The sequence below is a fragment of the Alligator sinensis genome, unplaced genomic scaffold (genome assembly GCF_000455745.1).
Source record: "Alligator sinensis unplaced genomic scaffold, ASM45574v1 scaffold294_1, whole genome shotgun sequence".
NCBI classification, from domain to species: domain Eukaryota; kingdom Metazoa; phylum Chordata; order Crocodylia; family Alligatoridae; genus Alligator; species Alligator sinensis.
In genome coordinates, this window is record NW_005842305.1 from 1191311 (window position 1) to 1205657 (window position 14347).

General features: G+C 42.4%; 1 protein-coding gene across 8 annotated transcripts in view; it reads right to left on the bottom strand.

The window, feature by feature from the left end:
- Positions 1-14347, bottom strand: part of LPAR4 (lysophosphatidic acid receptor 4) — an 83897-nt gene that overhangs the window by 8180 nt on the left and 61370 nt on the right. For 4 of the 8 annotated variants that reach the window (XR_003095164.1, XR_003095160.1, XR_003095159.1 and 1 more), the window contains 2 exons: positions 5721-8413; positions 233-2946 (listed from right to left, as the gene is read on the bottom strand). Coding sequence is in view for 1 of the 8 variants with exons in the window: in XM_006028340.3 (XP_006028402.1) it covers positions 7213-8262 (1050 nt within the window). In the remaining 7 variants the exon portion in view is untranslated. Of the gene's footprint in view, positions 1-232; positions 2947-5233; positions 8414-14347 lie in introns of those variants that run through there. The other 4 variants (XR_003095163.1, XR_003095162.1, XR_003095161.1 and 1 more) reach the window with 4 other exon arrangements.

Genomic DNA, 14347 nt, shown 5'->3' on the forward strand with positions numbered 1-14347 from the left:
AGGGTTTGCAGGATTGGGGTGGGGGTTGGTGGGCCGCAGCGTGGGGGTAGGGAAGAGATCAGGGGGTTAAAAGCCCCTGGTTGGAGGAGCTCTCCTCCTTCTCCCCAATCTCCCAAAGCCCCCTGGCAGAGCCACCAACCCCACCATGATCCATCCACCCATCCCACCACCCCAACTTACTTCAGTCAGGCTCCTGGGACCTGTGCATACTGGTAAAATTGGCTCAGGGAGGGCCGCAGCGTGGGGGTAGGGAAGAGATCAGGGGGTTAAAAGCCCCTGGTTGGAGGAGCTCTCCTCCTTCTCCCCAATCTCCCAAAGCCCCCTGGCAGAGCCACCAACCCCACCATGATCCATCCACCCATCCCACCACCCCAACTTACTTCAGTCAGGCTCCTGGGACCTGTGCATACTGGTAAAATTGGCTCAGGGAGTGGTTTGTGGGATCAGGAGTGGTTCAGTGGCATTGTGGGGGGTGGTCTTGGAAGGGGTCCATGGGCTTTGGCAGAATTGCAGAGCCCCTCCAGACCCTGCTACTCTCCCAATCCTCCATCTCACCTGCCCCTCCTCCTATCCCTACTTACCTTAGCTCAGGCTCCTGGGCTCCCAGCATCTATCAGTGGACTATTTTTAACCCAATCTAACCCCCCTGAATTTCTGGCTGTAATGTCTGTATGCAGTAAGGAATGTCTGTAAGGAATAATGCTAAATACAGCACAGCATTCTTGTGTTACGGTGATTCCTTTTCAGAGTACCTGTGAAACTCAGTGAGAATGTAAAGTGTCCATATCACAGGTTTTTTTTAATGCACCAAGCCAGCATAGACCATAGATTCTCAGTACACAAGCAAACAGCTTGTATATGGGAATTTCTGGTTCCTGCCTGCTTTTGTGGAACAACTTGTCTGGTTTCCCTTAATTCTATGAAGCCACTGAAAACTTACCTTATGAGATCTCCTGATAGAAAAGTACCTCTGTCTTGCTTACAAAAACCTACTATGTTGTAAACTCTGGTCCTGCAGCTCTACTTAATAGCCTTCATATAACCACCATCCCTGACATGTCATGACACGCGCTCCAAAATCCCTCGGAGCAGAATATCATTTTGCAGACACATTTATATGCACACAACTGGAAGATTTTCTTTGTACATCAGTGCTGTTCTGAAGGCTGCTCCTTTAACATGAAGGGTATTTAAGATAAGATTGGTGGCACTGAATTACATGGTAAGATTTAGTATGATGATTCACAGACATGAAAAATGTAAAAAGAAAAGCAAGCTTGTGTGCACATAGGTGGAATCCTCAACCTTGTAGATTTAGAGACAGAAACAGGGCATAGTTGAATCGATCAGGTTCAGCTACATAAAAGCATTCCCTCTTCATTTGCTTCTTGCATCTAAACTAATGTTTCTGTTTCTAACAATAGCCCTTTGTTAACAAAGGGGGAAAAAACACCCAGCTGCATGTTAGCCAGAAAAACTGTGAATCCACTTTTCATTTACCACCAGAGTTCCTTCCAGCTTGGCTTACCAGCATCTGAAAAATTACTTTTCCTCTCTCTGAATGCATAATTGGTTATTTATATACAAACCATACAAGCATTTACTCAGTATACCTTCAACTAAAAAGATTACTCAAAAACTGTCCTAACAGATGTGAGTGTCAGTCAACATATGATCTCCATATAATTTATAAAGTATTAAATTACAAAATAATGAATCTTTTCAGTTAGCATTTTGGCACATGATGATAGTATTTCATTTTATGTGAGACTATCAACCACAGCTCTCGCCCCATAAAACTGCAAACAGAAATTTGTAAGCATTGGCACTCGTTTCACTTAGAAAAAGACAACCATTATGCTCACATTACAGTTAAGCTATGTATGTACAGCCTGGATGTTATCCAGTCACATACAGTTCTTTTCCCCCTCTCTTTTAACATTTCCTTAAGAAGGCTAGACAGTGGTTTCTAGGTTAAAAAAAATCTTGCAAATGTAACTAGTAGAAGGTCAGTTGAGTTAGTGCAAGGTCTTCCAGGATTGCTGGTAACAAGATACTCCTTTGTAGCTGGCTTTGGTACCCTGGGCCAAATTCTTCTCTCAAATTCTGAAGCAACTCTATTGCTTTCATTAATGGGAACAGATTTTGTACCAAGAAAATCCCATCCCCCACGTGTAACAGAAGAATCTCATCTTTATGCTGATGGCATGAAAGCAGAAAGGAGAAGCTTTCAAGCAGAGAGATTCACAAGCTGGAAATCAAAGCTTCCCATTAAGAATGAGCTGGCAACTAAACAGAAGTTTCTATTTTTTCTTTTGAAAAATTGAAATAATGATCCAAATGGCCCTTGCCTCTGAGTGTAATCACGTACCAGGATATTTTGCCTTACCCAGAGGGAAGAAGCTGGATTAGAAGTTTAGAAATGTCTTTCCTGTGGTTACCTAAGCTTTCTGCTACAACCTTTGCCCTACATGCTCCATCCCTAGCACCATCATCTTCCTCAGTTAAAGAAATTTGTAACATTTCAGGTGTACAACATCAAGTTAATGGGTGGAGCTGAGATCCCCATTACAAGAATGCATTGGACTTGTTAATGATTCGACAGACTCCACTCCCTGCTTGACAGAGCTTGGCTGTGAAAATAGGCGACAAGCTCCTACTTGCATCAAAGGCTGCAAACTTTTCTCCCTCCACACCACCACATTCTGAATTTTGATCTGAAGTGATGGAAACAGCTTCTTTGAAATGTATACATTTTATGGCAAGTGTTGAAACAGGTTGATTGCCTGAAGGAAGCAGGGATTTCAGAAATCCTTCTAAATGATTCACTGCAGGCGTAGATTGAAGGGGAGAAAAAAAATCTCTACTTGGCACCAGCCTAAATAGCTGTATTGAGTTACCAGTACCAAAATCATCCCTGAACACAAATATCCCAAGTATCTTGTTCTAGGGGGAAAGAAACAGTCTGGTTAAAATTGGATTCATGTCTTGTGCAGACCCGGGGGGAAAGTGGTTGAGCAAATGTCGCAGTTTTTTAAAATACCAGTTAATCCACTTATGTCATTGGACAGCTTTCAATGTATTTTTCTAAGTACCAATGAGTTCCCTAGGAACATGCTGCTCAGCCCTGTTCTGCCACCTGCATTAGATGATATTTATGGGTACAGCAATAGGATAACAAGGGGTGGATGAGAAGGGCACTAGCCCTGGGTGCCCACTGGGAGGTGGTGTATGAAAAGCAGCAGCTGCTGCTGCCAAATCGGCTACCACCACAGCTGCAGCTGCCCAGACCCTAGCACTGCTCCTGATGCCCAGAACACAGACCCTGGTAGTTACATCTCTGGGGTACAGACAGATGCAACAACTGTACTGCTATCAAAGGAAACCAATATAAGCTATTATGATCCAACTTTTATGTTTGTATGATTCGGTAGAAATACAAGCATGGTAACTCTAAGGCAGCTTTAACTGTTTTTCATCCAGGTTCAAAATTAGGGTAGTTCAGCTAGCCTGTATTGGTATAGGTTCATGTAGACAGTGGTTGGATTATAACAGTTTATACAAACTCCCAAGCAGCAGCTCCCCCTCCCCTATTAAAGTGGTTAAAAGGTACATTTGTCCATACTTTATTCTGATAAATGGTTTACCTCATCTCTCATTATTGCTACATTTCTCTTTTGTACAGAAATGCTGGTGGCTTTGTGGCCTGACACTTAATATGCAGCAGTAAATCTCTAAAACTAATATGAGACATGGGGTTCTAGTTAAGATGACTATACCTTGGAGCTAAGCACCAAAGACTGGGCTATTCTGTCATTTGGTCTACAAGAGGTAATCATACAAAATTTATCATACCTGTTCTGCATCAAGGGGTGACAGATGCTGTAATCAGGGTGTGTACAGAAACTGCTTTTTTGCCATTTAAAGCACTTTATTGCTGTGACTTAACAGAAGCGCATGGCTTCACAGAACTTTTTAAATGGGTACAGTGCTTTAAAATAACCCTTGTTAAATGAGGTATTCAATTTAAAGTGCTGTATTTTACCGCACTTTAGCAACCTACAGTACTTTAAATAACTTCTGTATGCTGGTCAAATTCCTGACCAGCAGAGAAGCCCCAGGAGACTATGGAGCATCCCCTGCTTCCTAGCCTGGGAAGTTCAGGGAGGCTCAGGGACACCCTCTCTTCCCCACCACCAAAAACTGCCCTTCTGTCATGATTAAGAGCATTGTAATTTTATAGTGCTATAAGAAGTGTTCTAAATTACAGCACTGTAAAGCCTGTGTGGAGCACTTCTGTACACACCCTTAAAATGTAATTGTTTTTATAGCCTTGATAGGCATGCTTCTGTTTCTTATTAATAAAGAGCAGTGCTAAATAAATGCTATTTTCAAAGTGTGTCTCTTTGTTTGCACTTAATAAACACAAAACAACTCCAGTCATTTTAAGACTGGACTGCCTGTCTTAGAAGGCTCATCACGAGAGCAATAGAAATTATATTGTTCAATTCAGTTCACTGTACGCTGATAAATACTGCTCATCTCTAAGGCTAGGGACAGACATTCAAAACACCTAAGCCTGAATTGATTCCATTTTTGCAGGTTAGTCTAGCCTAGGTTGGCTAAATCACTTTGTAACTGCACAAACATCCCAGACATGCAGGCACATGCCTGCAGTGACTCGGGCAAGAAGATAGGGGGTGGGGGGTGCTAAAGCAGCTCTTCCTTCCCTTCCACAGCACTGCACTGAGGGGAGGGCATGGCCAGGCCCTGGCAGGATGCTCTGATTAGCCCAGCAGGGAATTGATAACAGTGTTTATCACCCCCAACTCAGTGTTTATTGCCCCATTAAGAAAACAGAGGGACATTATGAGCTACCTGTCAGTTCTACCTGTTGACTCAGCATGGACAGTAGCCAGCATGTGGTCTGCTAGCTAATACACAGACACCTCTCAGGAAGGCAGAGGAGTTGGGGGGAATTCCTGCTTAGCAGGGAGGGGTGAGGGGGAGGGGGCGGAGCAGCCTGCAGTCTCTGCTGGAGCTCCAGCCAGGGAGCAGAGGGGAGGGGCCAGCCCTGCTGTGGAGCAAAGAGTCCCACTCAGCCCAGAGAGCATGCTGGGATGTGGGGGGAGTTTGGCTTGTCTTAAAACCAGCAAGGGGTCTGAGACAGATATTGCATAAACCAGTTTGACCCAAATCAGTTAAGTCTGATACTACATTCAACCATGTTTATCTCAAACCCATTTCAGCCATTTTCAAACTGGTTTATGTGCACTGAACATCTGTTCTGTTACAGGTTTAAACCAGTTTCTGATTACTTAAACCGGTATATGTGTAATGTCTATCCCTAACCTAATAGCTTTCAGTTAGAAGCAGATTTAAAACATTACCTAAAAGTGTGGGGGCTTAATTTAACATTGAGGTAATCAGTAACTTCAAAATGCTTCTGAATGTTAATTTGGTTACACCCAGCCTCTATTGCCTGTGCATCTTCCACCTAGGAAGGAATGCCTCAGAGTCTGATCCCACTGCTATTCAACTCCCACTGAAGTTAATAGGCCTCGGTCTGCATAGGAGCTGCAGGGGTGAACTCCTCAGTAGCATGCATTAGTTTCCAGCTAGTTAACAGACCTCACTTTACAAGGGATTTCTCCTTTTCCACGAAGAACTGCAACATGTGTAATAAATTAACTGCAAAACAAGAAAACACATTGCTTTACCTGACAGGGAAATTAATGCTGCTGATGTAGAAGCTTCTGCTTGTTTAAGAAGTAGCCAGGATGCTCTCACTTAGCAAAAGACCCTGCCTTGTAACCTACAGAAAAGAAATTGCTCATAAGTTCCTCTGCTACATCAGGGTCTATTATGCCTCTTGCCGATACGCATGCAAATTCTTAAGTAGGTATGAAAATATTATGGCTCGTCAGTCTTTTCTTTGACCAAACTGCCTGCCAGAGATATTGTCTGACAGGCCTTTTATTTGACCTGATTTTGTGCAAATAAGGACTAAACTATTTTCACTTGTAATTTCTTGGGGTACAAAAACGCCAGCCTTAACAAATTTGTAATGTGCTCTTTTCTGTCTACAGTTGGCATTTAATGCAGTGTTAAAATAAATTATAAGGTAGCTTAATCATGCAGCTCAAAAGAATACAGCATCTTTTAGGGGACTGTGCAAGTTGCTTCATTTTTTGCTCTTCCCCATTATTAGTAGTAACAAATAACCATTACTTGTAATTCACAGAAGAACTAATTAAGCTCCAACCCAATCTGTATCTACTTTTTCAACTTTAGATAACAGTATGCTTAAAAACTCCTGCATTTAGTATATCCAGAATATACGCTTGTAGTAAAATACGAAAAAGCTGAAAGCTTTTATTATACCTCTTTAAGCAAACGTACATATACGTGTGAAATTATTGAGCTAATATAGGGTGATGTATTTTTCAGAAGACAGGGGAAATTGATGGAGATCTCTAAAGTAAAAAGATAAAGATTTATATTTCCTGACTGCCGCATGTCTAGTGCTAGAGGGGGGAAATGCCAAATGCTGGTATCTTCCAATACAAGAATCAACTCAATACCTCCTTGGCTGGTACATGAATTCTCAACAAGGCATAGTCTCCGAAGAGAGATCTAGCTAGATTTAGATACACTGAAGAGTCTGTTGCGCCTAGTAGGGAAATCCCAGTGTTAGGTCTTATCTACCCATGTAGTTATCTTTGATTATCTGTTCCTGGATAACTGTTTTTGTTTAAGGCTAGGAATGTTTAAGGCTAGGAAGGCTAGGATAACTGTTTTTGTTTAAGGCTAGATGTTGCATTTGTCCTGGGATCAGCAGTGCCAGTTTCTGTCCCAGAACAGAAAAGTTGTGGGATTGGTATGTATGCAAACAGCCCTTACAATCAAGGCTGAGCAGCTGAATGCACTGCTTCTTTTCTGTCACTGATCCAATGATGCAATCCTAAAACAACCATTCAAATGCACTGTGTGATGCCCTAAGAGTTATTCTGTGAACCTTTTTAGAGTTTGTCCCAAGACAATGAACAAGGATGTATAAACAACTGCTTTTTGTCCCAGAAGAATATGGTTTCTCCCAGGACAAATGTGATGTCTCTTCATATCCTAACTCTATATGAGCCGGTTTCTTGTGGAATAAAATGGACTACACACAGAGTTAATCCATGGGTAACTCCATGGGTAGACAACCCCTTAGAAATGAGATTCAGATGTTGGATCTCCCCCATTCGTAATTGCCTGGTCACCCATTTCCTCCTGTATTGCTGGCAGTGCAGTAGCCTTCGTGAGAGGGGTGTCAGTCTTGAAGAGGGAATCCATCTTTATTTGGGGTTTTATGTTGAAAGACTTTTGGAAAGATTCTGATGTGAAGTAATAGATAAATGGGTCAAAGCAGCAGTTCAGTGTTGCAATGCACAATGTGATTGGGTACATTGTCTTAGCAAATCTCTCCAGGGAACAGTTTGCTATGGCTTGCGATCTCACCAGAGCATACAAGAAGAGTATGGAATTGTAAGGCACAAAGCATACTACAAAAATAGCCACATGCACGATGATCATCTTCAGTACTTTCTCTTTGTTTGTCCCAATCTGAGATAATGTAGCTGGTTTCCGAAGAGTCCTCAGAACCAATGAAGAGCATGTAAGGTTGAGTAGTAAAGGAATGATGAATCCTACCACTTCAATAAATATAGTGATCTTAGACAAATAGGTCTTCCAGATACGTTTGGAAAAACCCTCAAAGCAGGTTGTGCTAGTGTTGGAGATGTTGGTTGTAGAGAACAAAGAAGCTGAAATCCCACCACTGAGAACCAGTATCCAAACACCAGCACACACTATGGCTGAATTTCTTCTTGTCCTAATGGTACGAGATCTGAATGGGTAAACAATAGCTAGGAACCGATCAACACTGATGCAAGTGAGAAACAGCATGCTTCCATAGATGTTGGTGAGAAATGCCGTCCCTGAAATCTTGCACAAACTGTCTCCAAAAGGCCAATGCCTGTTAAAGTTGTAAAAAATTTTAAAAGGCAAAGTGAATACGAAGAGCAAGTCTGAAACGGCTAGGTTTGTCATAATGATAACGGTCTCACTTCTCATCTTCATTCTACAGCAGAAAACAAGTAGGGAGGCACAGTTTGTGATTAAGCCAAGGATGAACACCACACTGTAGACTGCTCCATACAGATTGTATTTAAAGGAATCATCTATCAAGCAGGTATGATTATTGCTGTGGTTTCCCATTCCAAGTTTGTGATGTGCTTTGGGAGCCCTTCAAAGCTGAATTCAGTGACATCCATAAAATAAGTTAGTAAGCTCTTTCTTCCTTAGGAAACACATTCCAATGATGTCGCTTGAAATTGATGGCACGTATTTGTCGTTTGTCCCTTCCATCCTGAGGGGGAGAGAAAAGAAAACAAACAGTCAGATCTGCATGTAGTTGTACTATAAATACATGGGAAATGCATAATCTTGACTTGAAAAGTTACAAAACATGTTTTTAGAATTATGGATGTTTAGGAATTTTTAATGCATTTCAAGTCATTAGATACTACATAAGTAATAGTCTAGGTACCTTTTATTTCAATAATGTAATGACATACATTATTCACACTGCTATAAGAAATGTATTTTCTTGTATAATAATTTCAAATTTCTTGATTCACCTGGAAATACACCCAGAAGGGAACTTCCAAAGTCACAAAGGACAGTTAGGCATTTATCCAGGGATAAATCATTTTTATCCCAGGACAAAGTGCCATCACATAGACCTCCATGCTTGTTATCCCAGAGTAAATGCTAAAAATGTTTCCTGAATAAGAGGCAGTAACAGTTTATCCTAGGATATTGCAAAGTCTGTTTGTACAGTTATTTTGGGACTTTATTATTGAATAAATGGCAGAAAAGTGGCAGTGCATTCAGCTGCTTAGTACACCCTAATAAGGGCAATGTATGTACATGCCAATCCTGAGATATTTTTGTTCTGGGACAAACACAGGCACAGCTTATCCGGGGACAAATACATTATCTGTTCCTAGTCTTAGACACCCATCTTCTCATTGAAGATCAGTGTCAGCAGGCTAACTCCATCTCTGACCCCTAGAAAATCTTCCCTTAAACTCTTAAGCTGGCAATAAGGTTTGGGAAGAAATAATGCCCTAGGGCGTACATAGCTGAAATGAGGGCCCTAAATTGAAGTGGTGGTTTTTAAAAAAACACCACTTTAATTTAGGGCTGATTAAACCCCCGTGTCATGCATACACCCTGGGTTTGCTCTGAAGTTTATATTTCTATGTCACTGCAAATTGATGTTGACAGAGGCTCTCAATGGGAAACTCATGAGGTGCTAAAACTAAGCTGGGCCTGTGTCATCAATACAATTAGGAGCTAAAAGATTGCACTGTATTCAGTTTTCAAGGGGTTGCACACCATGGGCATGTCCAGACATAAAGGCATGCGTGGTCTGTGGCACCGCAAATCACACACGTTGCACGTTAAACCGTGTGGGGCTGCTAATTTGCAGTGGGGGCGGAAGGGGGGAGGGGGAGCAGGGGAAACTGGATACTAGGATTTTCTGGTAGCAAAAGAACCCCCAGAAAAATAAGTGGTGCAAAGCACTTGATAATAGCTGGCGCCAGGACAAATGCAGAGATGGGGGAGCAGGCAGCCCAGGGGGCTGGCTGGGGCACAGTGCGCCTCAGCACGGGGCTAACTGGCAGGCTGAAGATGCCCCTCACTGAGGGATACAGAGACAGGAAGCACCAGCCTAGAGCTGCCTACTCCTCTGTCTCGAGACATGCTGCACCCCAGCCAGCACCCACTGGGGCTCAGCATGCCTCAGCACAGGGGCTCTGCAGCATGTGGAGATGAGGGAGCAGACAGCCCAGGGCTTCCTGCTCCCCTGTCTCCATGTGCCACCCTGCTGACTTACCTGCCTCTCTGGTGAGGGAGCGGAGTGCGAGCTGCCAGGTGGCAAAGCGGTCCCTGGGCTGCGGGGGGCCTGGTGCTTCCCTCCGCAGCAACGGTGGCCCTCCTCAGACGGCACCTGCCTGCAGGCACTCGACTCGGGCGGTCCCAGGGGGCACTGCAGCCGTGGAGGGAAGCACCAGGCTCCCACGCAACTCAGGCAGGCAGGTAGGCTCGGGGGAGGGGGCAGAGATCAGGCTTGCTGCTTTTCTTGGGCAGAGCCTGCTTTCCCAAGCTGCTGCCAGGTTGCCTGCAGGGCTTCCTGCAGAGCCCCTGAGCTGCACGGAGCCTGGTGCTTCGCTCCACAGCTATAGAGGCAGCAAACTGAAACTCCTCGAATGAGTTTTAGTTTGCTGTGCCCCAAGTCATTTAAGGCACATTACACTGCTGAATTTTCTGCAGCACCTGGAATTAATGTGCAATATATGGCTGAGGCATGCAAACACCAACATTAAAGTGGTGCAAAAGCATTTAGCCCGCTTTAAAGGGTCATGCACACATGCCTCTTGTTTTGTCTACACATGGCACTAGGCACAAAACATCATGCACATCTACAACCAAACAGCATTCTGAAATGTTCATCTGGAGCCGTGCAGAGAACAGAAATCTATACTGTAAAGTATTCTGATGCTCTGACATTTTGGTTTGAACCAATGAAGCTAGAAAGCCTCAAATTATCTATAAAAGAAAGAATTCAAAAACAGCACACAAAATGTTTCATTTTGATAACGTACTTTGATTTTGCCTCTTTTTAATTTTATAATAGAAACATTCTATACAAAATTGTTTCAAAATGAAAAAGTCACAGATTTTGATTCTGCAAAGATTAAAATAAAGGTATTTCACCATTGTCACACCTTGTTGGTCTTTTCTGAAAATATTTCTGCAAAAAACAATAAGATTTTGCAAGGCATTTAGGATTTGACAGTGCTTTTTTCTCCAAAGGAAAATAGTTCCATCTAAGTTGTCTTTGACTAATTTCAGAAACAGGAATGTTGGCAATAGAACAAAGTCTCTTCTCCTGTGACCTCTAGCCCAATGAAGCAAGGTCTAGAGATACAAACAGTTCATATAATACCAAAAAAAGTTAAATGTCCATCTGAAAAGAAGAACTTAGGGCTTCACTCATCCTTGTTCTATCCCAAGTTCACTGATAAGACTTTTGCAAAAAAAATAAAAATAAAAAACACAAACCAAAAAACCCCCAAACAGTTTTCTAAATTCCTAAACAATTTTAAGTTCGCTTTTTTTTCTTTTTTTTTTTAATTTTACCATGGGCAGGGTCATACCTCAGAGGAATTGAAAAGGGCAAGGTCAGACAACTAGAGGAGAAATTTCTGCGTTACAATTTACCATAAAGTAAATGGGGATCAGAAAAGCTTGGTTCCTGTTATAATTTGTAATCTAATAACTGACCTAGTAACTAAAATGATAAGGGGGGGGTGGGTTTGATAGATGAAACCACTCATCAGGAGTTGGAGCCACACCACGCAGAGACCCTGTGGCAGTAGGGGATAAATAGCAAATGTGAGGTGTGACTGGCTTAAAGTCTATGAAATAAATGAAAGAATGTGTTGTATGCAGGCTGTAAACAACCAAATGAAATCTGAATATTGAATCAAGAGAACCGATTACATACTGTCTTATAAAATCAAGTATTTGCCACAATGTATGCCTGCTTAAAAAGTTTACATTCTCAATGTTTTTGAGTGTACGTTATCCATAGGTCAACTGGCATAATGTGAACTGCTCAAGACACTACTACATTTTTTGTAGGAACAACTTTGCCTGGTGATGACAGACAAATTCTAGACCAGTCTGAGTGCCCAGAAACCCATATGCTTACTACACACGCTGCAAAAGCAGCATTGTGTGCTAGTCTTCTCATCAGAGGCCTTCCCTTCCCCTTTATAGATTATCCCTGCTACAGAACACAGTGCTGTGTAGGGAAATGCCTGGAACATAGTGCTGACTCAGAAGGCGTTTATCCAAAACAGATGGACCATGGCCCCAACTGCAAATCCTTACCCTGGAACTGCCCTTCATGCATTTCCTGTCACAAAGGGCTGAAGCAACAACTTCTCTATAGATCTTAAAGGAGTTAGCACTTTGGCAGAAAAAAATAGCAGTAAGCTACCCCCTTTGCTCATTGCCTGTCCAGCTAGCTGTATATGTGCCGCACTTTCAGAACCTGGCCTATAATTTCCTGGGAGGCTTTTGGTACATAAAGAGACATCAGAACATTCATGTTTTATTTCTTTATGTTTGAGCTCTGTATTTGTAGCAAGATTCTGGGTTAACACACATGCAGATCTGAAGCAGACATGCCATTATCTGATTGCTTTTGGTAGTGTGACATGACAAACAAGATCAAAGCCTGCATTCAAATTTTTGTGCAGCATAAACAAACAGAAACTTTGTTTTGTGAACCAACTATCTGTCGTATAGAAAGAGCAAAATGTTCTTTGGGCGCTCTCAGCTTTGCAGTGCATGCATTTCTCTTGCACGACTTCAATGTCTGCCTTGTTAACTTCATGCCAAATTGAAAGTCATTGCCAAACAAATGGAAACAAACAAACATTTCATAGATACTGAATGCACGACCTCATTTTAGAAGGGATGATGATAAATTATTGGGAAATGCACTTTCTTTACATATGAAGTATTTTAAAATAATCATAAACTAATCAACAAGGTTAGCTACTATGTATGCATTTGTGCAGGAGTAATACTTTCCCTTCCTGCTACTACATCTACACAGATGTTATGCTTTTCCTTTTTTTAAGGCAATAACATGCAATCAGAGTTATAGACATGCCACTCCCAACAGAGGTAGCCTGCCTCATCCTTAAACCTCAGCCTAATAGATTTATGCTTGGCTTCTAACTGTCCTGGAATATATGAAGAGACTCCATTTTATCTCTTATCAGAAGCAATCTTATAACAGTTACAGTAAAGTTTAACTTCCACAAGTAAACTTTCCTTTTTTATTCCTTATTTAGACCCAAGTTTCTAAGTGGCCTCAGTCTATACTCCCTATTCATGCCTCTGAATTTTGAGGAGGCATAATATTGGGGATCCATTTTCTACGCACCCAAAATTTAGGTTTGTGTGTGCACAACAAATGTGGAGAGAGCTCCCCAATTTATGTGCATGGTCTTAGATTTTTTGATGCACCAGACTATGTACTTTGAGCCATATGCTTGCAATCTTAGGCTAGGGATGGAAGCTACACATAAACCTGTTTAAGTGATCAGAAACTGGTTTAAACCTGTAACAAAACAGAAGCTCAGTGCATATAAACCAATTTCAAAATGGCTGAAACTGGTTTAAGATAAACCTGGTTGAATGTAGTATCAGACTCAACTGATTTGGGTCAAACTGGTTTATGAAACTTCTGTCCCAGACCACCTCCTGGTTCAAGTTAAATCACAGTTCCCCAGCATCCCAGCATGCTTTGCAGCCCTGGACTGGGCTGGGCTGTCTGCTCCAGAGAGCAGGCCTGGCCCACTGCCCCTGGAGCACTGAGGGCTGGCTGACAAGGGGGTGGGGAGGCAAGCCTGGCTAGGGATGCAGTCCAGTCTGCAGGGGGGAGGGGGGGACTGACCCCCTCCAGGGGCCAGGGAGTGGGGCTAAACACCCCTTTCCCCCACTCAAACTTACTACTGGTTGCAACTGTGGACTACAAATCCCAGAGGTACCTGGAAGCAGGAAGAGGAAGCGATGAGCAACCCTGCAAGGTCCTGTTGCTGTAATTGTGGACTGCAAATCCCAGAGACCTCAGGGGCAGCAGGAAGAGGAAGTGAACACACAACCAGAGAGCTGTGTTCTAGCGCCTTCCGGCTTCTGGTCTGAGCCACTGCAGGCATGTGGCTGCATTTCTTGAATCAGAGGTAAATGTCTGTTCATTTCTGTTTCAATTTAATCTGTGCATTTTACACTAACCTGCAAAGACTGAATTGGTTCAGTGCTTTTTGATTGTCTGTACTTAGCTTTAAAGGCTACGTTTGAAAGGTTTGCATTTACAGGCAGTCAAACTGCATTATATGCCAGCAGACTGACTTAAGTATCCTGAAACTCCAGTATACTGGGGAAAAGATGCCAGATCATTTAATTGTCTTTTCTTTTAATGGGATCTAAGTCACAATGTGAACAATTACCACTTTTTCTGATGCATCAGTCTACTTGAGTTGTCTGCCAGCAGGTGTCCAGGATAAGTTATGGCCTGGAGAACGTAAGTCTGTTGTTTACACGTCTAATACCTAGGCACTTAAATGAGCTGGCAAGGTACTTTGAAACTGCGCCATACACTTCTAATTCCAAAGCATTAGGGTTTACAATTTTAATTTTTTGAATGTAAGCT